The sequence below is a fragment of the Micromys minutus genome, assembly GCF_963924665.1.
Source record: "Micromys minutus genome assembly, chromosome: 2".
Lineage (NCBI taxonomy): Eukaryota > Metazoa > Chordata > Mammalia > Rodentia > Muridae > Micromys > Micromys minutus.
Genome location: NC_137971.1, coordinates 97,446,900 through 97,474,888, shown reverse-complemented (window position 1 = coordinate 97,474,888; position 27,989 = coordinate 97,446,900). Strand labels below are relative to the sequence as shown.

At 46.7% G+C, this 27,989-nt stretch overlaps 1 protein-coding gene across 4 annotated transcripts in view; it reads left to right on the top strand.

Annotated features, from left to right (window-relative positions):
• Window positions 1-5,010: 5,010 nt before the first annotated feature.
• Window positions 5,011-27,989, top strand: part of TENM4 (teneurin transmembrane protein 4) — a gene marked incomplete at both ends in the record, with an annotated part of 342,954 nt that continues 319,975 nt past the window's right edge. For 3 of the 4 annotated variants that reach the window (XM_080912630.1, XM_080912629.1, XM_080912628.1), the window contains 2 exons: window positions 5,011-5,248; window positions 8,475-8,744. In XM_080912630.1, the coding sequence (XP_080768756.1) occupies window positions 5,026-5,248; window positions 8,475-8,744 (493 nt within the window). The remainder of the gene's footprint in view (window positions 5,249-8,474; window positions 8,745-27,989) is intronic. The other variant, XM_080912627.1, reaches the window with a different exon arrangement.

Here is a 27,989-nt window from a genome sequence, read left to right as displayed (position 1 = left end):
CACTGTGATAAACACTATGATCAAAAGCAACTTAGGAAGGAGAGGGTTTATTTTACCTGAAATTTATAATCCATCATGAAAAACAGCCCTGGCAGGAACTAAACCAGGGACCATGGAGGAATGCTTCTTACTGGCTTGCTCCCCATTGTTTCCTCCGTTTGCTTTCTTACATAACCTGGGACAGCCTGCCCAGGGGTAGTACCACCCGCAATATGCTGGGCCCTCTCTAATCAATCATTAATGAAAAAGAAATATTTGTGCTTGCCTACCGACTAATCTGATGGATAGGTTTTCACAATTAAGGTTCCCTCTTCCAAGTTGACCTTCAAAATGACAAAAAACTAAATGACACAGAGACTGAAAGAGAGACACATGTCAGGGAAAAGACTGGGGAAATGAATTGTTCTGGATCAGTAAACATATGTGGGAAGATATTTAAAGGGGCTGGACTCTAAAGACCTAGACTACCCCCCTCTTCTGTTTTACGGGCAGTAGAGAACTCGGAAGTCGGTTGGTTCCTTAGTCATCTGCAGTTGCTATAGAGGATCCCAGGTTGCTTGCTGCTTGTTTCTCAGTTCTGAAGTTTGGGAAATGCAGTATCAGAAAATGACATCTGAGCATCTTCTTGCTTTTCGACTTTGTGATGGAGAGTGTCACTTAGCAGACTAGAATGCCGCAGAGAACCTTGTTTAGGCATCTCTTCCCTCTCCTTATAATGCTACCAACCTCATCTGGAGGTCTCCAACCTAATTAGGTCATCAAACCTAATTATCTCCCAAATACCATCAATACAACAATGGTGAGATTGGGGGGTGGAGTGTCCAGCTAGCAAAGATATAAAGCACATTTAAGTCATAGCAATGGGTAATAAAGTACCAGGTGCGTTGAAGCAATGTGTTTCCTCTGGCTTGTTCTCCACCCATGCATGGATCACAGAGCCACTGCTGGAAATAAACACCTTCCCCAGAAAAGCTCCTCATCCTTTCTGCCAAGAGCGCGAGGTCACTGCCTGCTTCCAGAGAGTTCTTCTCCATGTCCTTCCTTTTCCTCCCATCCCCTTCTCATTCAGCTAAATGCCAATTTAAATGTGAACTCTGTCTGACCCCCTATCTGTTCAGAAAAGTAAATATTTACTAAATTGCTATGTTATACTGAGGTTCACCCTGCCTCTGCTCTGCATGGGGATGTCTGAGTTGTCCTTAGGAACTTGCATGCAGCTACTGTCTTTGTCTTGAAGCTGTTGTTTTCAGCCAGAACAGACACGGATGGAAGTATTACACCCACTAGTTTTGCAAGCATTAGTAGCTGATGGTTCTTTGACACATCCCTTCTTCAATCGTAACTGACATCTAGTTAAAGCCTCCTCCATGATACCTTTAAAAACCAGGTTTCTAACATTAATAGTTAATACATATTGAACATTAATTGTGTGCTGGGAGCATATGTTGATACGTTTAATCTCCAGAACAAGCAAAAGCAGCTTTGCAGATAAGGAAAGAAGCACAGACAGGCTGAGTAACTTGTCTAAAGTCACCCAGCTGATCAGTTCAGGAACACATACTTTGAACACAGGCTGACCACTACATATAAAAGGACATGTTTCAGGATTGCCTTTAATTTGGTTTTTATATTCAATCCGGTTAGTTGTTACACATTTAACTAAAGTGAATCACCAAAAACTTGTTAGGGTTAAAAGGAAGGAAATACATGCCAACCAAATCTCTGCATTTTTACTCAGTGAGCACCTGTGAACACCATGAAAGCCTTCGAAGGCAGAAGTAGACTCAGAACCAGTATCTAGTTATCTGTGTGAACAGGGAGACAGCGGCAAGTCCAACAGGGTGGGGAGAGGGCACTGTGCACAAGGAAGTGAAAGTTGTTCTTGGGACACAGTAAGACAGTCCAAATCTACAAGTTTATTTTGGTCAAGAAGGTGGAATCAGTCCTAATGGCTTGGTGGGGATGCAAAGGGTCATGGGCAGATCAGTGGCATAACCTGGGCTTTGGAAATTCCCTGGCACAGCCCAGCGGGCACAAAAGCATCCAACAAACAATCCAAACCTTCCATGTGCCAAATCCAATTCTGGGTCATAACTTGGGCTCTAGCAGAGCTGGGTGACCTTGGGCAGGAGAGTCACCCTAATCAAATGAAATTTGCATAGTCCCAAGACCCACAGGGCAGGATTGGAAGGAGGTCTGACATGCTGTCACTATAATAGCAGTTAGAGCTAGCGCCCAATTACTATTGGCTTCTACTACACATACACTTGCTGTTGTTGGTGCTAATTGGGTGTGATTATGAAGTATGTTAGCCATGTGTGTTCCTGATGGCTCACCTTCGTCATGTGCTTCTTCATATCAGCTGCATTTCTATCTCTCTGGGGCTGGAAAAGCCACAAGGGACAGATGGAGTATTTGCTGTAAATCTTCACTAAATTAAAACAGAACAGGGCCATGGGTCAAAAATCATTTGGGGGCCATAATACCAATCTAAAGAGTTATAATCAGCCTCCCTTTCAAAATGAAAAAGATTGAGAGGCTGGAGATATGACTAAGCAGTTAAAAGTGCTATTCCTCTTTCAGTGGGTCCATGTCTAGTGGTTCACAGACACCTATAACTCCAGCCCTGAAATAATCAAACCTCCACAAGCACACACACACACACACACACGAGAGAGAGAGAGAGAGAGAGAGAGAGAGAGAGAGAGAGAGAGAGAGAGAGAACGAGAGAGAGAGACAGAGAGAGAGAGAGGGAGGGAGGGAGGGAGGGAGGGAAGGAGGGAGAGAGAGAGAGAGAGAGAGAGAGAGAGAGAGAGAGAGAGAGAGAGAGAGAGAGAGAGAAGAAATCGATTTTTAAAATATTAGGTTAACATGGGAACCATGAGCAAGCCTTCGTTATCACGCAGTGACTTCTGTAGATCTTCTGCTTCCAGTCTCTGACTCTATAAATATTCCCACTTACCAATGTAATATATGGGTGGCACTATGAGATGCTTTTTAAAGCAAAGATTACAGTGAAGGAATTTTAAAGACCTTGAGATAGAAGGTATGAATGATCTCTGGTCTTCTTTGTGGCCTTGCTTCTCGGATCTCCAGAATATGGTCTTGACCTCTAGTATTGGGGGGCTGAGTATGAAGACAGCAGAATTCTAGGCTTGGGGAAATCACAGAATAGACGTCTAGAATCTCCATGTGGGGATTCAATGCCATCTTATGGCTTCTGCAGACACCAGCCATGCATGTGGTGCATAAAACGCTCATTCACATAAAATAAAAGTAAACAAATATCTTTAAAAAGATAGCAGAATTCAGAACCTAGATTTGGGCCTTAGTCATGTGACTTGATTCTTGTGTGACCTACTTCAATCTGTGGCCCAATTATCAAGCACATTTTGAAAAACAAGACACCAAGAAATCTACTCCATTTAACCACATCTAGGAACGACTTTGGTCTCTCTTATAATGCCAGCTTTGCTACTGACTCATGACATATGCCAAGAACATAGTCCCATGGTATGCTTCACAGCTTTTATACAACACCAATACAAGCACAAATATCTGTGCTTTGAGCAATGTAGGAAAATGTTGGGGAGAATCTATGGTGATCACTCGGGTTCTATAGTACATCCAAAGTGAATGTATAATAATACATCCAGTGTTAATTCCAGATTATCCTGGAGATAGGGTTGACCTGGGTGGGTCTACAGAGCTTGGTGTAGAGCTAAAAGCTACCCTGAGAGAGCCCTTGAGGTCTTAGGAGGGAAGAACTGACAGGCTGATACGAATGCCAATGATCACAGGCAGCCTTCTAAGCTTCTGACCAAATCTGGACTGCCACTGGGTTTTGTTTGGTCTGCAACATAAGTTGAAATTAAAACTTAAGAAAAAATTACATACTGTATTTCAAAATTTAAATTTCCAGCTTCTTTTAAAATGTCAGAAGGCATCCTCTAACCCCCACCCACCGACTGTATTGTGGACAGGCTCTGAGACTTCAGGTGCGTCCCATTTACCAGAGAGCTCCTACAAAACAGCAAAGGGGAGAACGCTCTGTATGTCTGTGTTGCTCTAACAAATGGAACAAGGGGAAGCCAGATCTGAAGAGATGGGAGGCTTGGAGAAAAACCAGACCATCTCATTTGTTGGTCATTTGAATCATACACCATTTTTTTTTCATAGACCGACCTCCCAACCCTGTCAGGAGTGGGGAGAGGTTGTGCTTGTTTCCCAGAGCTCAAGAAAGGCTCTGGAAGGAGAATGAAGATGCCACTGAGTGAAACACTGTTAGCCAACATGTCAGTCTAGAGCAATAAAGCCACTGCTTTTCTGACATAGAAATCGGTCAGATTAATGTTGAGATTGAGATTGAACTCAATGCAGTGTTAATGTGTAGGCAGAATGACAAGACACTGAAAAGACAGATAACAACAAATGCTGGTGAGGATATAGACAAGAGGAAACCCTGGTACACTGCTGGTGGGAAAGTAAAGTCGGCCACTATTTAAATCAATATGGAGATTGTTACTGGATCCAGCGACAACGCCTGCACACTGCTTACTTCCTGGCTTGGCTATAATCAAGGATTTCTCAGATTTTCAAAGAGCCCCTAAGTTCAGGATTAGGCCCTCTTTGAGCTGGTATGATGGGAATAGTTGGGATGCAGCTCCTACATCCAGCCATTACTATGTGCCAGCACCCTGTGGTCTCTGGGCATCACTGATCCCCAGCCCTAGGGGAGACATGAGGCATCCTCAGGTAGGCCCAGTAACATAAAGAAGATTGTTCACAAGAGGTACTTAGTGCCAGTACCCTATGCTGCTGACTGGCACTTAGTGATGGAACCTGACCACACCCTGGAAGCCTGGGTCACTTTGATATAAGAGTATGTTGAGTAACAGGGTAGATTATCTCTCCTGCCCAAATCAAGGGTTCAGTCTTTCTTTGGTTTTCCCCATTGTAGACCACTCGGCCCTGAGTGCAGCAAGGGCCCAATTTGTGGATGTGGAAGAGCGTGAGCCAGGGGCCATGGAAGTGAAGGAGAGGAAGCCCTATCGTTCACTGACCCGGCGTCGCGATGCTGAGCGCCGCTACACCAGCTCATCGGCAGACAGCGAGGAGGGCAAGGGCCCACAGAAGTCTTACAGCTCCAGTGAGACCCTGAAGGCATATGACCAAGATGCTCGCCTAGCCTACGGCAGCCGCGTCAAGGACATGGTACCACAGGAGGCGGAGGAGTTCTGCCGCACAGGTGAGAGTACGCCAAAATATGGGCTCAACGCAAATGCATGCGGGTGAAAATTCAGGTGAGCTGGCCAGGAAGGAGGTGCCTCTAGAAAAAGAAATCCAAGTTTCTACCTGCTTGCCCCCTGGATCTGGTGAGAGCCTACCCTGTAGTTCATTGCCGAGACAGACTCGTCCTAACTTAAAGAGGTGGCTGGAGGCTGGGCTTCAGCATCAGCCTAGAGTCAAGCTCTCCTGCGTTAGTCGTGAGCAGTCTCCCATCACAGTGCCTCGTGAGGGAGGCCTTGGAGGATGACACCTTTAAGTTGTAAGCTTGATAATAGAACTAAGTGCTAAACAAATGCTCAGTTGGGGATTTATTCATTCCACAAGCATATCTTCTGGTGTCAAGCTGCGTGACCTTGGGAGAAAGCCCTGAAGGTGAGACTACAACACTTATCAATTAATTTGGAAGATAGCCTGGTGTCAGAGCCTCCTTCCTAACCTCTTGGTTACTGTCCTCACCAAAGCCTAGCATTCCCTTCCCCAGATACCCTTCAGCCAAACCCTCTTCTTTCCCTCTGCCATGGCCCAGTCCTGCACAAGGTTATGGGTTCTGAAAGATTGATCTCAGTGGCCAACCAGCGCAGACCAGTCCATTCAGCCTGCTCTTTCAAAAGCCTCGGTGAAGCTTGAGTGTTAATCCATACACTGTCTCCAGGCTCCTCAGCCTGACACTAGGAGACCTTCCCCGATTTCCCCTTGTCTTCCTAGAACTTCTGTCTCTTGCTTCTTTCTCATCTTTCCACAGCCCACCACCATTCATGGCCTAGACCATCTAAACTGTGGCTGTGTCCCACAGGGATGATCACTTCCTGCTGGGATACCTCCAAAGTGCCTGTTGTTCTGCTCTCAGGCCTCTGTGAAGCCTGTTAGGTGACCATAGTCCCTCACAATGGGAGCAGCTCCTCCCCACCACAGACAACATCCGCCACACCAGAGGCTATGTCATTTAGATATGTTTTAGCAATGCTGTGAAATCCTCACAACACTCCCAGATTGAATCATAGACCCAGGATCAAACAAGTAAGAGGAGCATGCAGGCATGCTCTCTCTCTCTCTCTCTCTCTCTCTCTCTCTCTCACACACACACACACAAACACACACACACACTCATACACACACACACACTCACACTTTCATACACATAATTGCACACACTCAGGTGCTCACATGCACACACACACACACACAGAGAGAGAGAGAGAGAGAGAGAGAGAGAGAGAGAGAGAGAGAGAGAGAGAGAACCACCTATGGCCTCATTTCCTGGTCCTCCCACAGGCCTGGGTCCATATGAAAGCTGTCCCACCAGCAAGGCTGCCTCTTAGGCTTGAAAAATGGCAGCTCTACAGCCCTTCCCCCGGCTGTGGTTAAGAGCCCAGGCTCTGGCATCAGACAGATCTGGATTTGAATTCTGGCTCTGCAGCTGCCACAGCCGGAGGTGGGTTCTCTCTCGAGGATTAGTGAGAACTGCAAACAGTACCCTTACCACCAGAGCCTAACACCGGATGGATGCTTTATAAGGATGCAGCTACCTACTGCTCCTTGTCCCTTCTGAGTCCTGGGGAAGGAAGAGACAAGACCCCTGCCAAGCTTTCCTCTAACTCCGCCCCCCTTATGCTTGACAGACAACTAAGTGAGCCAAGTTAAAAAAGGAGGTTCCCCTCCCCACCATCCACCCCTATCCCCTATCCTTGTGAATAACAAATGAACATCCCCAAGCATGCACAGCACAGTTTGTAAACTGCCTTCTGGGATCTTCTGGGATCTCATAGTTAGATGCTGAAGGAGGTGGGATGGCAACCCATGTTTTAGGGTCCTCCGGAAAGAGGTCAAAGGTCATAAAACAGAACACATGATAAAAACAAAACAAAAAAAAACTCTCCCACCTCACCAGCTGCCTCGCTGGGATCCCTGAACTCTAGGAGATGGGGCTTACCTTGCATTCCTTCCTGTCTCTGAACACCTCAGCTCACAGGTACTGATGCCAAGTCTATCTGCTTGAAAAGGGAAGGGGGACACGCCATATGGAAATCAGTGCGGCCCGGGCCGTTTATGGAAAATAAATTTGAGTTTTCACTTAGCGGGGCAGGCACTCTTTTCTAACACAAGTAGCCTCTCTTGAGAGGATTAGCCCAGTAAAACACAAACATGGGCTGTGTGAGGAGCAGATCAGGGCCAGAGCACGTGCACAGGAGCCAGGACCGTGCAGAGGCCTGCGAAGGAGGAAGGGGAACTGGGGCTCAATGTACACTTTGGGGTCTTTTTGTTTTTCTTGTTGTTTTCGGAAAAAGAAACACAGGAGAGCAACGTAGAATATGGCACAAGGGGGTGGGCTTTAACGTATAGAACATCTGGCCTGGCCCACGTCCCAGCCAGCAGAACACTTGCCTGGCCACTGAGGTCCCTGAGACTCGGGGCCTGCTGATGGGAAAATATTTGTTTGGCAGCTGGATCTAGGGAAGAAAATGGGGAGGAGTGGAAGAGAAGTGACTACAGTGGCCAGGGCAGAGGAGGCACTAGGGGCTGCCGGGACTGAACACGTTCTTTACCCACCAGTGTGGAAAGGTTTCATGACTTTAGCCTCAGATCATGGCCGTCCTAGCTTCTGAACTCTGTCCCATTCCAGGCTCCACTGGCCTGGCCAGTAAGAAACTCCTGGTTCCAGGAACCTAAGTCAGGCCCATCCAAAGAGTTCTGTCCCGTTCTGGACTCGTTGACAAGTCCCATCTTCGAGAAGAGACCAGAAACCTTCAATGCAATTTGACAGACACGTAAAACTGCGTACCTTTGAAGATACTGTATCTGGCTGGAGACACAGAAACTTAGAGATCAACAAGACGTAGGACCAGCCTGTGTAGAAGCCACCCTCAGCACAAGTGGCCGGCAACTCTACCATTTAATAGCACCGGAGTCGAGGCATCTTCTCCCAGGGGCACATGGGTGCAGGAGACAGTGAATTATGGACAAGCTTAGGTAGATACTGAAGAGCGTCTAGAGGAAGGCAGTTTGAATCAGTTTTTCTGTGCTGCACTTGTCTAGAGAAGGAGGGGAGGGAAGAGCCCTACAGGCAGAGGAAGTGACTGGAACCAATACAGTGAGTGCAGCTGCTGCTCCAGGGGAAAGGGGCTTCTGGTTTGGAAAACTTTCCCAGCGCCTTCCCCGTGATCCATGATCGTCGTGTTTCCTTTCAGGCACCAACTTCACTCTCCGTGAACTGGGACTGGGAGAGATGACGCCCCCTCACGGGACCCTCTACAGAACGGATATCGGCCTCCCACACTGTGGCTATTCCGTGGGGGCCAGCTCTGATGCAGACCTGGAAGCAGATACTGTGCTGTCCCCTGAACACCCGGTGCGCCTGTGGGGCCGGAGCACTCGGTCAGGGCGCAGTTCCTGCCTGTCCAGCCGGGCCAACTCTAACCTCACGCTCACGGACACAGAGCACGAGAACACAGAAACCGGTGAGTGGCTCACCTGGCCGGTTGGTTACCCGGGTTACCAGGGCACGGTTTTAATTATAATATTGATTTCCTGCTCCATCACCGGAGCTCTGGTGAAGCTGATGAAAAATTGCTTTGCCCTCAGTGGGCAAAAGTCAGAGCCTTTTGCAGTGTCACGTGAAATACCCACCCGTCAGTGACACGTCAGGGAGGGGTCACTGCACTTTCAGTGGTGATTAGGGCAGGGCTGAACGGCTGGGTTATTACTTACAAGGTGAAGGAACAGATGGCTGCGGATTGGTAGCTATTCCCCTGTAGAGCTGGCTTCCTGTGGAGCCCAGAGGGACCTGCTCTACTCTCAGACACTCTAACATCCAAGTGCTTGGCACACCTAGGCCATCTCCTGTCCTATTCCATTGCCTTCTGTTGCTCAGAAGAATTACAGACCAAGAGTGGCAAAGCAGCTTGACATTTGGAGTGTAGGGTACATAGAGCTCAAAGGCTCCAAAGTTCTGAGGGGAAAGTTTACATGATTGTGCGTGTAAGGTGTCCAGAAACCCGAAGTCTTGGAGTCAGGAGATGTGTGGCATAAAAATGTGCCACAAAAGCACAATGTGGTTTGCCCCTCCGGGTCAGCCCTGTAGGGGTGCTCCATTGTGGACCAATGCTGGGACCTTGGAGACACTGGCAGAGCCTAAAACAGCCCACCTGGGGAGAGCTGTTTCTGAAAAGCTCAGCCGGGAATGTGTGGTCGTTAATATAACTGGCAGTGCAACACAGGCAGTTGCTTTTGAAAACGTCAGAAGAGCCAGACAGGTGCCAGTGCTCCCTACTGGCTGCCAACTCTAACTGCAAGAATCTGGATTCGTAGCCAGCACGTGGGCTTAGCCCCTTTAACAAGACAGCTCCAGCTGAGCTGCAGAAGATCAAAGCCCAGATGAGAGGCCAGGCAGCTGACCAGGGTAGTCAGAACTTGGTGGAGGATTTCATCCCCTTAAAGAGCCGGCTGCAGCTGGATTCCAGGTGTCTATTCTGCCCTTTGGGCCCTCAGAGTTCTTTGTAGGTGTTAAGGAGAGGCAGGGCCTAAGAACTAACTTGACAGTGTCACCTTACCCCCTCAGCTCCAGGGAGGGTCCTGTGACCTCAGCCTCTGTGGATCTTCTCCTCCACAGTGGATAACTTGTACACTTCCATCTGCCACCCAGGCTTGGGCTGAGCTAACAGCCCCGACTCTCCCTAGCCCACTGTACACAGAACCACAGCACAAGTTTAAACGGCAGGCTCACTCAGAGAAAATGAGGTCTGGTTGGAAAAACAGGAAGTATCTATCACCGGTCTGGGGTATGGCATTGAATATGTTATTTTCTGGTCCTCAGTCTCCCCACTTATAATTTAAATGAAGTCCGTACCTCTCATTTTCTGAGCTCTTAACATTAGAAGAGGGACAGCGGTTTTGCGATGATGTCGTCACACTGAGGAAACATTAAACAACCTTAAACCAGTTTCTCTTGTGCAGGACTTCTCAGAGCCTTTAAAATATCGACATGCATCTTGATGGATAAATTACAAGCGTTTGTAGATAGCACGCTTTATGGTCTTTAACCACAGAACCCTTAATTCTCAGTTCATCTGGGAGAGGGCAGTGTTCTGATAGCTTCCTTCTGTAATCGCCGGGCTGAATGCCATCCAGGCCTTGTAGACCTGGGATTCTGGCTGTCTTCCGTTGGCATGCTGAAGGGAACAAGGTACAAGGGAAAGTAAGAGGGCTGGGGAGAGTTAATTACGGTCCCTGATTATCAATGCCCAAGCACGGCTGAGCACTTCAGCCACCGGAGCTCATTTACTGCCTCTTCAACGCTTTGAAGTCGATTTTATTACAACCACTGCACAGAAACAGGGAACTGAAGCCACAAAAGCCAAGAAATCTGCCTGGCTCCCATGCTAGATGGAATTAGAACTCTTGCCCTTTTATCCATCTTTAAAAAAAAAAAAATCTCAACCCTGTTAGCTTTAGTTATTCTGTTGAATTTTCTGTGTAGCAAAACACTAGGATTGCCTGTTCTTTTGAGGGCTTCTTGCTATGGTGATAAAGGATCACTTTCTATAAAGTCAGGACAGAGCAAGGCACACGTCACCCGTGTTATTGTATATCCCTGAGAACCGAATCACAGCTGAATTAAGCCTCTGTTGGGGGGATAACAAAATATTCGATGAGTCTGCAGATAGTGGGGCCAGGAGGTTGGTTGCTGGTTCCCTGGCATCCCCCACCCCCACTTTCCATCTCCACTTAGAGCTCTAAGGCCGCCATACTCAGAGGACATGGTCAGGCAAAGGAGCAGAAGGAAAGTCCAACAAAGGACCTCTGATTTCTGCATCTCTTTCAGACACGACTCCCCAAGCAGACACCCTACAGGTTCCCATACTCTCTCGAGCCCTGACTCCATTGGGAAGTTTCATTAATGGCTTTCTTATACTCCAGCCTGAATAACGATGCTGATCATCAGAATGGTTTGCTATTAGTCATTGATTAGGTTCATAGAATTGTTGCTTAGCTGAGGAAACTGAGGATCAGAGAAATAAAGGACACAGTACTGTGTGCCTGGCTGAATAGAGGACAGGCCCTATCAGGAGTCTGTTCTCTCCAGGATCCTCTTCTCTCTTCTCCTTCCTATCTTACTCCCCATCACCACCTCATCCTCTGCCACTCAACCATCCTCCCAGCTAGGCCTGGCTCTCTCCATTTTCTCTGAGGAGAGCTTAGATCCCATCAGAGGAGGAGGGATTGGATATACCGAATGAGCTGGCTATTCATCTCAGCACAGTGAGGCCACTGCTCTGGAATGAGGGAAATCAGTACTTGCCAAGGGCCCCAGTGCACACATGTGGTAGCCGCTAATCCCCATAGCACCTCGATGGCATTCCCATCCTCCAGATGGGAAAACAAACACTCCACAAGCAAAAGTCAACTAACACGTGGACAACACTCAGCCTGTTGGCAAAGCTTTCATTGGAACTTGGACTCCTCTGGTTCCTTGTTTACATCATCTCAGTCACAGGGAGCCTGGGGTCTCTCCTACGAGAAGAGCAGTAATGTGAATCTGAGTTCTTAAGGGAGACTTTCTGATAAATGTAAAGGGCTGAACCATAAATTCCTGTGACCTCCAGCCCCAGAAGCGTGCACTCCCCTTTCCCACCCAGCCTGGTGTCAGCTAGTAGTCATGGTCAACAGTACTGACCACAGCAGGAGCTTCTCCTGAGGTCACAGGGCTGCTGTGTGCAACTGTCATCAGTAATAACATTTATAGGGTCCATTAAAGCGAGTTTCTGTCTCCGAAAGTTAATGTCAGCCACTTTTATGCCATTGTTTAATTGAAATAAATACAAAATTGACCGGTAATATAAACATAAGTCTCCTTTCTCAAGCCCAGCAGGCTGAGCCTTCAGGCCCCTCCTCCCGGAGGCACCAAGCTGGGGCAGCAAGGAGGATCCAGCATGATAGACCCAGTAGGCACCCAATAAACGCTTTTCAGAAGATAGAGATGTGATCAGGGCCCGATTCCCAACACTGGGGCAGGATGGCAAAAATCTCCCCTGTGGATTCATGTGTCGTGTGTTTTGCGGTTGCCGAGTGTCCCTGGCACAGCAGGCATTGTTCCAGAACGCAGGGAGAAGAGCAGCAGTGAGGGAAGCAGGAAGGTAGCCATCCGTGTGCTGTACAGCAGCACAGGCATCCCAGACTGGGAAAATCACTGACTTCAGAGCCCCACCCCCAGGCCCCGGGGGGACCCGCACCAAGTCCCAGCCTTGAGCAACTTGGTTCACCTTTCTGAGCCACAGAGCCTGTGCTTTAAAAACAACACGCTAGTAGTTATTGGAGATGGGGAAGGGAAGCATAAGGTATGTGATGATTCGTATATATGTGTGACCCTGGGAGTGGCACTACTAGGATATATGGCCTTGTTGGGGTAGGAGTGTCACTGTAGGTGTGGACTTAAGACCCTCATCCTAGCTGCCTGGAAGTCAGTCTTCTACTGACTTCAGATGAAGATGTTGAACTCTCAGCTCCTCCTGCACCATGCCTGCCTGGATGCTGCCATGTTCCCAACTTGATGATAATGGACTGAGCCTCTGAACCTGTAAGCCAGCCCCAATTAAATGTTGAACTTTGTAAGACTTGCCTTGGTCATGGTGTCTGCTCACAGCAGTAAAACCCTAAGACAAGGGGTGGGTGTTTGTTACTGGCTACAGAGTTCAGGTTGGGAGAATGAGATGGTTCTGAAGATAAAACAGTGATGTTGACATGGTATTGTAAACAGAGCTACACTCTTCAATAGGGCTCAGTGCTAAGTAATCATCAGAGTTAAAAACTATAAAATTTGAGGCTTGGGGTGATGGCTCAGTCAGTGACATGCTTGCCACATAAGCATAAAAACTTGACTTGTATCCTTAGAACCAACACTTAAAAAGAATGAAAGATCAGGGGCAGTGATAGACTTTATCTCAAAAAGAAAGAGTTAGGGGAGACAGGGCCTAAGTAACCCTACCCACCGTTGACCTCTGACCTCTACATGTACCTGCATACTTATAGACTCATGTGAACCCGTACAAATATATATGCACATAGAAAGTGAAAATAATTAAAATTTAAAATGTAAAACTTTGTGCTAGTTTTGAGGTATTGTTAGCCCATCCACCACTGGGAAAGTCCCTGCTCTGTGTGTCCTGAATTCAGGAATCTGATCATGCCCTTTGTTTAAAGATCCCTGGGAAGGAGCCACCCACTTTCCCTGAGGATGCACAGGTCAGTCCTGTTTCTCACTCCAGTTCTGAACCTGGGTCTGGAGGCATGGTAGGATCAGTTTGAGCAGGAAGGGGAGGTATTCCCAGAGAAGCCCACTGCAAAGCCATACCTGGAGGCAAGAAGAGGCCTGGGTGGCCTCTCTGCTTTTATCTAAGACGCCAACTTAGAAAAATCACTTAGAAAATAAAATGAAAGAAATTCAGGTCTTTCCCCTCCACCCCCATGATTATACAGTCTGGCATCAAAGAAGAAATTGTGAGTTAAGCTAATGAGACATCAAGTCCACAGAACAGGTGGGAATCTCCAGGGCATGTGAAGAGAGTGCTCCTTACCAAGTCTGCTTGCTTCACCCTCCACCCTCCCTGGCCCCAGACCCTTGAGATTTCATTCTTACCGAGATCTAGAGGAAAATCTGTCAGGAAGTTTGAAAGGTTCAAAGCATTGCAATGCATCCTACTGTGCAGAGAGACGGCATCTTCCAGTATAGGGAGTTGAGCCAGATAACTGGGCTAGAATCTGAACAGTGCCCTCCTGCTTGGGGAGCCAGCCCACACTCCTTCCTGGACATAGCCACATTTTCAGAGGGATGGTCTCTTAGTAAGCAGATTACCATGTAACTCCTGAGCATACCATGAGCCCTCAAGTTCTCAAAGGGACTGAAAAAACCTGGTTTAAGTCAGAGAATTTGGTAATCGTGAATTAGAAAAGAGTCCTTTTTTATTTTCTAGGCAAGCACACTGATCCCAAGTTCAGTAGCATGTTGAACAGACAGCCAAAACCAAAACTAAAACTCAGACATGTTCCATTCTACCATCATTCTGTGGCTTGACAACTCCACACCATGGTGTATACTGTTTTATAAAAACATGTGCTCAGCTTATAAACTGTGAGATCTGGGAAATAATTCTGGCTATATCTAGGACACAAATTTCCTTGTCCATGCTAGAAACTTCCAGAAAAAGCAAATGGATGTACAGCCTCTCCAATACAAAGGATATAAAAGTCAAACTAGGCCACTCTCAAACTATGCCAAGCTAGAGAAAATGTTTAAGAGTAAAGTCCAACAAGAAAGCATCTGAGAAGGCTAGGAGGTACTAGACCCAGGGCCTTGAGGATCAGGAAGAATTAAACAGGTATAGAAAATGAATAGGTATGGGGCATTCTGTGTGGACAGCCAGCAAGGGTGTCTCCAGAGGCTGAGCTGAGTAGACATTCACAAGCATGTTGTACAGGGGAACTGGGGAGAGTGTGGAAAGGTGTTCAGACTGAGTTCAGCACTGTTCTGTATGAGCCGGGGAATACAGTAACCGTTCTTTTTGTCCCAAATGAGCGAGTTTATTAAGCTTGTAGTAAACAAAGGTAAAAGAATAAGTAGCAAGTAGCATATAGGTAACAGAATGTCATCAAAGCAGGTGCTTTTAACATCCAGCAGGGACAACGGAATAACCTGATTGAGAGAGAGAGAGAGAGAGAGCAAACACAGGTAATATCATCAAACTGGGCTTACAACATCCAGCAGAAACCGACTGGGGAAGAATCACTCTTGCTGGAATTTCCACATGAGAATCCCTCCAGCAACATGTTTCTGTCCTGCCTTCTTATTACAACCATGCATGTTTTTATATCGTAGGATAAACAAGAGCAAAGTCTGTTAGGAACTGTTTGCCTTCTCTCTGTTCTCAAGGACATGGTGTTTTTAATATCCTGAGGTGTTTGCTGTTTTCCCATGTCCTTATTGCAAAGCCAGTGGGAACCCTAACCCATGTTAGATTTGGAAGACACTTCGTATAAACACCCTTGAGTCTGAGACAAGGAAGACCTTGATACCACAGTCTGCTCTTGGCGAGACCAAACATCTCTCTCACTGGGATAATGTTTATTTCAGATGCCATGCTATTCCTTGAGTACTTGCTATAGTCTAGGAAGGGTTTTCAGTACTGAGATTCTGTCTATCATCAAAAACTACTCACTCTTAAGGACATCAAATTTTAATGGGGAAAACTGAGGGTCACAGGTTGGAAAACTAAACTGTATAGTGTGTGTCAACATAGTAAATGCTGCGCAAACAAGTCCCAGGGTGAGGGAGAAGAGTTACAATTTTAAATATGGTGGCCAGAGAAGGCGCCACGGACACAATGAATTGGGGGTTTTGTCATTGGTAACAGGAGCTGTGAGTATGTGGAACAGAAACCAGATGAGGGAAGGACAGCTGCAGGGACCTTGACGTGGAATGTGAACGGCTTGTTTGAACAGCAACAAAGGGGTCCAAGTGGATAGAAGAGTAGGGGATGCCCAGCTGGCCTGGGGTGGAAAGTGTGCGGGCGGGCACTAGAACTACCGAGAATTCTGACTGAGGATCGGCAGGGGTGAACCAGAGCATGCGTGGGATCATTCTGGATGCTGCATTGAGAGTATACTGCAGCAGCAGACACTGGCTAAAGTGTGATGCTCAGGCAAAAACCCACGCAAGAAACGATGTGGACTCTGAGCAAGGCAGGCAAACCTTGTATGTAGCTGGGGTTGCCTCTGCACGGAGCTTTCCTGTCCTGCTTCCCAGGGATAGTCCTGTGACCAGCTAGGATTCCCAGGTTCTCTAGAGCAAGAGAACAACTCTTTGGTCCTCTAACCACACACCTACTGTGGCACAGTGGCTGGATCCTTTAGCTGCTGGCCCATTCTGTGCTCCCTCTCTATCTTAGTTTGTGGCTTTGATCCTGAACCACACCGTCCCCTGCTGCTCCTCATCCCAGCTCTCCACCCTGATGCTGATCATCTTGTTTCCTCATCCTGCTGCTTTTCTCCAACCCCTGGCCTTGCATTCTCTTCCCCAGGAGACATACGGTACTAGCTTATTTGCCAAAACCCTTCCATTATAACTCCAGCCCTTCCTTTTTCTGCTCAGTGGCCTCGGATGGCTGTAGTAAGGCATGCGCGTGCGCGGCAAGGGACCTCTCCCCTATAGCACTCCGCTGTGATCTGGAAGCTGTGGTTGAAAGGCCACTAGCAATTTCTCGGGAGTTCCTTGTAAGAGGACTTTCGGAAGTCCTGATCCAGAACAGGTGTTCCCACCTCCCTCCCACTTGTGAGATTGGTTAGAGCTAATCAGGCTGTGCCCAGTTTCTGAACTGGGGAAGGAGAAGGAGATGGGGCGAGTCAGACCTTGCTAAATTAAAATGGAATGCTTTCTTAAAGCTTGGTTCAGACCCAGCAAGCGTTCAGAGAGGTGCAGCCAACAAGACTTTTGCCTTTAATTTGTGCCAACATGACTTTCAATTCCAGTGGATCCAACACAGTGACCAAATTCCTTCCCAAGTTACTCCAGAGGCATTTTCCTCCCTGGGTAAGCTCTGTTTAATCCAGGGCAAGTTGGTTCCTGAGCCTGTTTGAACATCATCTCAAGGTGAAGGAATAACCAGCGGTGGGAAAAGAGCCTCCTGCTCAGGAAAGCAGAGTTCCACTGCAGCCTCAGCGTCCGGGGACAGTCTGGTTTCATAGCTCGGCTGTCACCAGCCTTCATGTGGTGCCAGGCCAGTTATTTCTCATCTCTGAGCACCAGCTAGTCAGAAGGAGACTAAAGGCTCTCAGTCGGTGGAGTGACACGGAATGAGCCACATAACAACTGAGGACCTTTATGCAGATGACTGAAGTTCAGTGAGGCTCAGTTTCCCGATCTGCAGCTTTGGGGTGAGTACCTATCACCCAAAGATATGATGAGAATGGAAATGAAGTCTGTCCGTGAAGAATAGGGCACTGTTCTCCAGTCAGGGCATGATAACCAACTGTGAAACAAACTCTCTGACTTAGGGCAATTGTTTCAAAGAAGTGCACTAGGGAGGTTCAGGAGAGAAGACATGACACAGAGCCGCCCTGTGCACAAAGCATATGTACCAGGTCATTATGTAAAATACATCTGTGGTTAAAGATTTCAGGGGTTTTTCCCCCAAAAGTTTAAGGGGCCAGTGAGATGGCTTAGCAGGTAAAAGTGGTTGGCATGTTAGTCTGACCACCCAAGGCTGATCTCTTAAAGCCACAACGGAAGGAACCAGCTCCTACGAGTTCTTGTCTGACCTCCACATGCATGTGGTGGCACCTATATTGTGTGGATGCATACTTGCCCCACATCACACGCACACAATAAGAAATGATTTTTTTAAAAGTCTTAAAGTGCCCAGCATATCACTGGATTCTCTGTTAATTCCTTACTTTTTAAAGACCCCTTAGGTGAAAATGTCTATGATTCACTTCATGATGGGTTTGTCCAAAAGAACATTAGTCTAGTATTTCTGGGCCAAGAAGGAGTGGACATCTGGGCAGAGTTTTGGGCTCTGTGATCTATTGGACTGACTCAAAAGTTTCTGAGCTTGTATGATGACACCAGACCTCCTGGCCTGTGGAACCAGCCCTCCCTTCTTTCTCTGCCTCCCAAGTAAATTCGGGAATACATGACTAATAGGCCTAAGGGAAGCCATGGGTTGGGAGGGTGGCAAGAAAGGCATCCTCAAACAGGAAGTGCTACCCTGGGGGCTGGATGAGTCATGAGCCACCTGGACCACTCTGCTCAGTACAACTGTGACAGCAGAGGACCTTGGGGCACATACTTAAGAATACCACATGGAGTTAGCTAGCATGGCAAGTGGGTTTAGCATCTCCTAGACCCTAGAGCCTTACCACAATTAAATTTCACACTAATCGCCCAGGTAGACAGACCACCATGTAGAAACAACTTTCATTCTTTGACCTCATTGTGTGGGGGAAACACGGGGTAGCCAAAAGGTAAAGGGGGCCCAAGGGGCTCATATGGGTTTGATACATGATGACTGATGTGGGCAGGATGACACTGGTTTGCCTGGGGATCTCTGGAGCCAGGTTCAGGGGAAACCTCCTAAATGATTTAGAGAGGATGAGGCCCTCCCCCAAACTCTTCCCTCAGTGACAAGGCCAGCTGTCTCTGATAGGGAAGCAGCCATGCAGAAAAGAGGAGTACCCCCATCAGTGAGGGGGCTGGGTCTGACTGCTGGCTGGGCTTACTGTTTATCAAATAGCTAGCATTTGTTATGGCTGAAACTTAAGGAATTAAGAGATGGGCCCAAGGGAGGCTAGGCTCCCTGATGGGGTGGACAAGGCTGAATCACTGGCTTGCATGCAGCCTTTCTCCTGAAAGTGAACTGAAGCCAAAGTTTTACCAGAAAGAAAGTAAAGATCTCACCTGCTTCACATTAGGCTACATCTAGTAAGACCTTACACTCAAAATGACAATTGCCATTGGGTATGAGCTACAAATCAGTACAGCAGAGGAACTCTCCAGGTGTAGCTGGAACCTGTATTCAGAATGCACTTGCCTCAAACAGTTCATCAAGAACTTGACCCATTGAGGATCTCAGGGCCCGTCTGTTAAACTTGAACTAGAGTCTTTCCTACCAGTCACCAGATCTAGTTTATGGAGTTTACTTGTATAGATAATGTCTGCCCTCTTGTATTGATAGAACTGGTTTTGGTCTGAGTTTTCTAGAAAATAGCTTCAGGCACAGAGAGGAAAGAGCCCGAGCCTTGTTTGTGAGGAAGTATTTCAAGGTAGTGGGGGCAAAGTGAAGTGAGGCGAAGGTGAGACTCAGGAAGGTAATGTGCTGCCATGCTAGTTAACACTTCGCAGTGAGCTGCAGGGACGTTCCTGGCCTTTACTCAGTAGGCCTCCTCATTGGGTTCCTGCCAACTCTATAGAGAAACCATGCTTCCAGAAGGAAGGAGGAAGGAAGGAAAGACAAACAGCAGAGGATTCTGGTAGAATGGATGAGCACCAAGAAGGCTTAGCTGACCATGTCTGCGGGTAGACCATTTCACTCCAGCAAGGGAGGACTCAAGGAGAACCAACAAAGGTGCTGTGCTGGACAGTCTTAGATCCACTTGGCATAAGCTAGAGTCATCTGAGAGACAGGAACCTCTACTGAGAAACCCCCCCCGCCACGAGATAGGCTTGTGGGCAACCCTGTGAGACATTTTCTTCAGTAATGACCAATACGGGGTTTACTGTGGGTGGTGCCATCTCTTGAGCTGTTGGTCCTGGGTGCTTTACGAAAGCAGGCTGGGCAAGCCATGAGGAGCAAGCCAGTAACAGTGGCTGCTTCCTACCCTGGCTTTTTTTGATAATGGACTGTGATGTGGAAGTGAGCGCCAAAATCAACCCTTCCCTCCCTAGGTTACCTTTGTTCATGGTGTTTACCATAGCACTAGACAGGCTCATAAGCTGCCATCAGCACCGCTTGCTGTACATCTAGTCAGGAAAGCTCCCAGGAGGCTCCTGTTCTGCATGTTTGGCAGGACGACCATGACATGGTTTGGGAGGTTCTGTAACACTGAGGAGTGAAGTGTGGCTGATTGAAGACGTTCACCGCAGAGTGGGTTTTTGAGGAATATCATCTCTAGCATTGAGCAATGCTCTCTCTCTGCTACCTCTCCACCATGATGGGAATTGTTCTGCGAGGCCATCCTTGTTAGCGTAACCCTGAACCTCTAAAACCATTAAGGAAGATGAACCATTCTGCCCTTAAGTTGTCTGTTTGAGTATTTTGGTCAGAGCGATGCAAAGTCATCACTAATGTACTGGGGTTAACTAGTTCTTCTCCCTCGTTCCTGCTCTTCCCTCTCCCTTTTCCTCATAAACCCTATGTTGGTTAATAAAGGTGCCACTAATACTTGCTATCTACCATGCACATTTACAATGAGCCAGGCAATAGGGGTGTTTTGTTTCACTTAATTGCCCCAATCAGTTTGTAGAGCCATTTGTTATTAGCATTTTATAAATGGTTAAAGTGAGATCTTAAAAGTTTTAATAATTTGCCAAGCAGGAAGTTCCAGAGTTCACGTCTAAGTCAGAGCTGTCTAAATCCAAAGCCTGGGCCACTAACTGCATTAATTTACAGAGACAGGAGTACAAAAAGGATTTGAATGAATGACTACCAATCCCTGAGCAGGTTAAAATGATATGGATATACCAGACTTACCTTTCTAGAAAAACATCGCTACTCACACTTAAGCTCTGGAGCCAAGTTGTCTGGATTTTAACCCCATCATTTTCTCCATATGCTGGCTTATACTGCAAGGCAAAGTCCCTTCGTTCCTCCATCCCTCTGTAAAGTTGAGACAATGCAGCTCTCCACCACACAGGAAAGCTGTAAGCACTGAGTGAGGGAAGAAAGTCATAGTAGGCCACTCTATTTGACACATGGGGGAGCTGTGTGGGTATATGATGTTATTAATTGCAAACCACCGTATGGATTATGGCATTATTTAACATTTTCAGGATTCTAAGAGGTAGCTACAAAGTTCCTCTTTGAGTAGAAGTGTTCACAGATCACACATCTGAATCAGGGCACTGATTGGGATTCAACTCCAAGTCCCTCTGACTTCATACCCACACATGGCTACTCATAGTTCAATCTGGCAACCAGTCAGCTTGGCTCTTATTCCAGGGATGATTCCCAGGTACCCGGGCCAAGTCTAAAGGCTCCAACAAGCCTGTTTTATCTCCAGAACTCTTCTCCCAGGCTTCTCCGTGAGAAACAGCCACCTCATTTTAGAGGTGCACTTCCCTTCAAATAAGTAGGCAACCCCTTTATGTTCCGAGCACTGAAGAGGGATTTTTCTCTCCACCTCCAACTCTACAGCCTGGCTCCTAAATGAGTTTGCAACACTTACTTCTGTAGTACCCGAACTGCAAAATAAATTGCTTTTTCGGAGTACACCTCTATAAAGAAAGAAAGTGTGTGGAACAACCCAGGTTCAAAGCAGGGTATAAACAAAAGGAAATTGTTTGAGATTCCAGCTCCTTGTAAAGATGGAAGAGGGAGGAGAGAAGAGCCATCTTGGGTGTGAAGTGGGTTGTGAAAATGCAGAAACCACTTCAAGTAAGAAACAAATGGGCTAGAGGCCCACATCAGGTAGCAATTAGAACCCAGGCACCTCCAGGCATCTTTCACCTGACAGCTAAGCGAGTGTGCTTACACCCCAAGTGTTACAAACCAAGTCCCAGAGTACCTGAAGTTTCCCGGCTCTTATACCTTGACTCAGAAATAGAAATGAAGACAGTTACTGAGAAAGAGAAAGCCCTCCAAAGAACAGGAGTGAGCTGGGAGGCTGAGGCAAGAGCATGTGCTCAAAGGAGCAGGGCCACAGGGACCCCCGACCCCTCATTGGTCAGTTCCACACCACCTGTTCTTCCCACATTTGTATGTCGTGAGCAGTTTCCGATCCTGGCCTGTTCTTTATAGATAGGCTATGTGAAGAAGGAATTCCAGTCTCTCTCTCTGACAACTGATTTCTTTCCTATGTTAATCTCCATATAGCCCTTCCTAGTCCCGCCCTCTCCTGTCACACAGGAGCTGCCTTCCTGGCTGCGTCCTCCACCTTCGCATTCACTACTGTTGGTAATGCTAAAGGATGGATTGTGTTTGCAGAAAACATCTTTGCCACATTTTCCCCAGAACTTGAAAAGGCCTTGGAAATCTGCCCTGGTAGCCTGGCCATTATTATTCAACTTTAGAGAGAGCAGAATACCTCACAATAATTCTTCAATGACCTACATTCTATAAACGGTTCTATCATCACCCGTCTCTGAACTCTGACAGCGGAATTAGAACTCTGAGCAGATGTTGGGACACACCCACAGTTCAGTGACACCCCGGTGGGGCCGGCATACAGCAGGATTCACTGCCTAGATTTATGATCCTAAAGAGACCCCAAAGCAAAGCATCCACGGGGAAGGCGCATGAGGCACAGTGAGGAGGAAGCCGGCTCCAAGCTTCCCTTTGCTGAGTGACAAGTGCTTGTGAGTTGTAATGACATCCACACAGTGCCATCTTCCATGAAAGTGCAGGAGAGACCCAGAGCCCAAGTTTGATCAGGGTATTGATCATATAGGTAACACCCCAAATTCCAGACTCAGAAACAATGCAGGCGTTTAACATGAGCACATTAAGCAACTCAGGTGCTGTGAGTCACTTTTATGATTCAGGGAGCGGCTATTCATCAGCAGGTTCCCAGACACTAGTCAGGATCATCCTTGCAGGCAGAACTCTCTAAGGATGCAGTGTCAGGTCTACCATGGGTTAGCTCTTTTGCATGCTGTCCTTGGATTATCTTCCGGCTTGATGAAAGAATGAGTCAAGCAGACCCACCCAGTACATACTTCTCAGGACAGCATTAAAGTCTGTCAACACTGTCTGTCCTTACAGACACTCTTAACCACTGGCTATAAGTTTTAGCTGGGAGAACTTGGCTAGTGAGGAACATTGAATGTTAATACAGGGAAGAAGGGAAGAAGAGATGAAAAGATGTGTCTGTGAAAAAAGCAACTAGTATTTTAAATGAATCTCACAGTAGGAACATATTCCTAGGTGTGTGGCAGTGAGTGTATTAAGCAGAACTCTTTCTTGCTTTTGACTGTGCAGTGGATTGGCTGTGCACATAGCTGTAGGAAGCCAGGGGTGGTCTCAGCCTCAGGGCTCAGAGTACAGACAAGACAGTGAACAGCCCCCTAGAAGCAGCCCTGCAGAAGGACACCTCAGTGCTGAGAACAGCACTTAGTGGCCAGCAGCCAGCTAATTATGGGAGCACTGCCACAGTCATGGGAAGGAGCAGTCATCTCTAGTGCTGGGCAGCGTGGGAGCTGTTGGCTGCATTGTGATTTGGATGATGCTTTTGGGTTTTGTCTGAATTCAGAAATGACCCCAGCGTGTCCTTGTCTTTGGCCTCATCTGCTGTAAGTCACAGAATTCTATACTCTGAAGCTGGAGTATAGAATGGTGTTGGTTACTTATATCCAACAGGAAATTGCCACAGTCTGTATAGGCTGAGGGTGTCGGGCCAGTTCCTATCCACCACAGGCTGCTTTTCCCCTCTCGTCTCTGTAATTTTCTTTTCTCAGTGAAATGGCAAGATAACCAGCAAAAACCATATAAGGGAAAGAGAATGGATTCAGCTCACAGTTCAAGTGTGCAATCCATCACAGTGGGAAGGCAGGGCGGCGGGAACCTGAGACAGCTGGTCACATTGCTTCCACGGTCAGGAAGCAGGGAGGGACAAAATCCAGAGGTCCTCTCATGGTCTACATTTTATTCAGTCTTGACTTCTATCTCATTGAATAGATACCTGAGTTTATGGTTGGGTTTTCCCACTGCGTTTAGCCACAATTGAGAAACTCCTATACACACAGACAGTCTGGATCCTCCCAGGCTGATGATGAGTATTAACCTGACTACGCCAAACCAAAAATAAAGAATAAAACATTGGTGGCAGGTAGGAGAACCTGCATTGAGAGCCTTCAGTGAGATGTATGTATTCCTGACAAATTCCAGTGTTCAGGAATGATAATAATAAAAATATGGCTTATTTAATAATAGGTATAATTATATTACTGAATTAAGTGCTATTAAAATTTATTTAATAATATATATTCATCAATAATTATTATAGGCCAAGTATAAATACACTCTTTGAAAACCTTTATTTTACTTTCCTGTCTCTATAAAACTGCTGCCTTCTTTTGGAGCAGATAAGAAAATAAGGGCGGAGACACATTAGGCACCAATTGTGCAGTCGCTTATGTAATAAGTGTCAAGGGCTCAGTTCAAGCATAGCTGTCTTCCTGACTTCACATTCTCTTCACTGCCTGGAGCATTGGTGGCTTGCAGATGCCATGGATATGGAGAGAAATGTCTGGCCAAGCTGTTTTCATGAGCCTAGACTAGTACAAGACCTTCATGACGATGTGATATGTGTTCAGAGAATATACAGGATCCCAAAAGAGCAGGGGGGGGGTTCTAGGGGCTGCTGTCATAGCTGAACCAAGTGAGCTGGTTGCTGGGTATCCTCAGCAAGGAACGGATTTGTCTACTGTTGGTAATTAATGTAAAAAGAGCTCCCCGTTATTGATCAGTTTTGTATTTCACCACAATGACGTCTTAACAAAGCTCAAGGTCTACAGCTCAAAAAATGGGGTAAGACCTTTAAAGGAGATGTGATAGTTAACCTTGCTGTCCCCTTCAGGGGTTCAGGACAAGCTCATGAGGGGATTCTTCAGTGACCTTCTAAACTATGAATCATGGTTAGATGCATTCTTTTTCCTTTACATTTAGCCTTTTTTACAGGTCTGTGTATGTCTTGGAAGACTGTAGTGTATGCATCTGTCTTCAAGGGATCAGAGCCTGGACATGACAGTCCGTGAATACGTGCAGGTTTGAAGGCATTCTTCATATGTCCTGTCCATTAAACCCATCACTGTAGAAGACTAGAGTCAAGGATAATAAAGATCCGGAACTCATACACAGAATACAAGACTGAGTGTCTCTGAATGACCCAAATCCCCAAATCTCTCACCTTATCATGTCTTTGCCACTCTGGATAAAAGAAGATGAGATGTAGGATGTGCTCCTTCTGAGGTCTGCAGGGTCCTTCCTCAGTTTTCCCTGGCTTCTGCTGGGTTGCTGGCCATTCCTACCATCCTTTGGCTTGCATCATGGCAGCCTCTGCCTTCTGTTAGATGGTCATCTCTCTATCAATGTATGCATTTATTTCTTGTCTGTAAGGGCAGATTAAATAAAGAGGATAACTCCAGTGTGACCTCATTTTACAATTCCAGCCACAGCAATCTTATGTTCAAAGATGGCATGTGCTGAGGTCTTAGACATAAGACATCAGTATATCTTCTTAGGTAAAAACAGCTAGTTCCATCAAAAATGCCTATTTAGTGCACCATGATTTTCCAGCCGGAAGTAGAATTCTTGAGTTCATGTGCCCCGTGAACTGCAGGCAAGAAAGAGCACTATAGTCTTAATGATGGACCAATTACTACTCGTTGCAATGGACTCCAGGGACCCTGAAGCTTTTCCCTGCTCAGCCAAGTCAGACCACCCAATCCTATATCCTTTCTTGGTGACTCGGCACTTTACTGGAGACAGGATGACCCCAGAAACATTCCTGTCTGGGACTAAGGAAGGGACCTGGAGCAGAGCCTTAGCAAAAGTGTGTGTGACTGAGTGGTGACCTGATATTGTGTCTGTGCTGAAACCACTGGGTGCAAGCACCTGCAAGTGTCAAGGGAAGGTACACTTGACAGTATGGAATACACAAATATACATACTCTGTGTGTTAACAAATTATGGCAGTGCCTGGGAAGAGTGGTAATAAGTGTGTGTGGGTTTGAACATACATGGGAGTGAGTGTGTGTGTGAGAGAGAGAGAGAAAGAGAGAGATAGATGGAGACAAACAGAGAGAGAGAGAGAGAGAGAGAGAGAGAGAGAGAGAGAGAGAGAACAAGTGAGATTTTTCTGTTAAATATCTATTATATTCTTTCTAGAATCAGCCAACAAGCAAAGATGAAGTCTTTTCTCCCATCATGAGATTAAAGGCTTTGGAGACTTCCTAACTTAAAAAAGAATTTAAAAAAAAAAAAAAGTCCTCATCCAGCTACTGTTTGTTAATTAGGAACAGGTCCCAGGGAAGCTGCTGTATGGCAACACCAATAAATCACTCATTAACTGTCCATGGCTGCCTGCTTCCAAGTCAGCTTCATCGAAGCTCCAGAGGGAGCCAAACCAGGGGGGTTTCCACTTCAGACCTGTCAGCTGGAGAGAGCTGTCTGTCCCCACCCTCTCCTCCTATGGGCACTCCCAAGTCTCACCGGGTCAGATAGAGCTGTGTTTCCATTCCTAGATTCCTGGACTTATGTCTGTCTCTGCATCCAGTCCTTCCACGCCCCATTTGTGACCTCACTGTCATTCCAGCTCTGCCTTGACTGGTCCCATCTCCATCCTGTTCTCTTGCCATGGTCATGAGCTTCTCCGGTTTAGGGCACCTGTCCCTGCACTTCTACAGACACACCCCACAATAGAGACATCCTGTGGGCACTCTCACTAAACCAGCTCCCACCAATGATCATAAAATAGCAGCTACTAGCATAGCTTTAAAACCTTATCTTTATCTAAAGCCACCATAACCTGGGGAGGATAGGGGAGTAACTCTTAATGAGAACAGGACATCTTATCTTCCTTACATTTACAAACTTCCAGTTTGATGTCTTGAATCCAGGGCTTTGCAAAGTGCATGCAGTACCACTGAGCAAACCCCTCAGCCATCACATATTTATTGGATTTATCCATTAGGTTGGTCCTGGGAATATGGAAGAGTTTGGGGTAAGAAGTGTAGGCTAACAAGCCGCAGAATACAAAAAGGTTCAATCCTACCCTGGGTCCAAACAGAGACAAGAGGAACACTGTGTGAGAAAGGAGATATTGGAGTGCTTCACATGGGCTATTTTGACTTTTGACTCTGGGTCTCAAGTTCCAGTTTCTAGACTCATTTGCTTATTCATTCCTGCATCCTTGCTACCGTCCAGTGTGCCATCAGTACCTTGACCTCCAGGTCCTGTCTTGGCAATTATAGATAGAAACAGTAGTTCCATATTTGCAAGTCTGCATTTGTGATGAAATGAAAAATTAGGGGTAACCCTAGTCTTGGAGTGATTTAACTGGCTTTACCCCTCTGTCTTCTACCAGTCAGACTTCGCCTTTTCCTCGTCTCTCAAGGATCCAGAATAATAGAGGTTCTATGTTCTGCAGCAAATGGCCTTCTGGCTGCTTTTCACAGCCCACAGGTCTGCTTAGTCATATGGCTCTGCCTAACTACAGGGGAGCAGGGAAATGTGTAACTACACAGAGGTGGGAAGGAGAGAAAATGGATGCAGGTTTGGAAGACGGTTTCTGATTGTGTGTAAACCCTAGACCAGTGGTTCTCAACCTTCCTAATGCTGCGGCCCTTTAATACAGTTCTTCATGTCATGGTGACCCCCAGCTATAAATTTATTTTCAATGCTACTTCATAACTGTAATTTGGCTTCTGTTATGAATCATAATCTTAATATTTATGTTTTCCAGGGGTCTTAGGTGACCCCTGTAAAAGGATTGTTTGACTTCCCAAAGAGTCCCAACGCACAGGTTGAAAACCACTGCCCTACCCCATTTGGCCTGTTGTAACAAAATGACTTAGACTGTAAACTATAAACAACAGAAAGTTATTGCTGGACGTTCTGGCATCTAGGAAGTATAATATCAAAGCAGGGACCCACTACCTTGGTTTCTTTTTTGTGTCGGCACATGGTGGAAAGAGAACCAGGGTTTTTGAGCCTTTTATAGATGCACTAATTCCAGAAATAAGAGCAGAGTCCCCACAACCTAATCATTTCCTAGAGGCCTTAGCTCTTCAAACTAAGAGGATGCCTGAAATTAGGTTTCAACCTATGAATTTTTCATGGACATAAACAGTCAGACCAGTTGGCAAGGCAACTGTGGGGATACAATGAAGGATTCCAGGGTGTGGCTGCAGAGAGAGAGAGAACATGCTGAGAGCTAGACAAGTTTCTGTGTCTGAAGGGCCCCTGGAACCTCTAAAGAAAAAGTGTTTGTGAGCTTCCCCA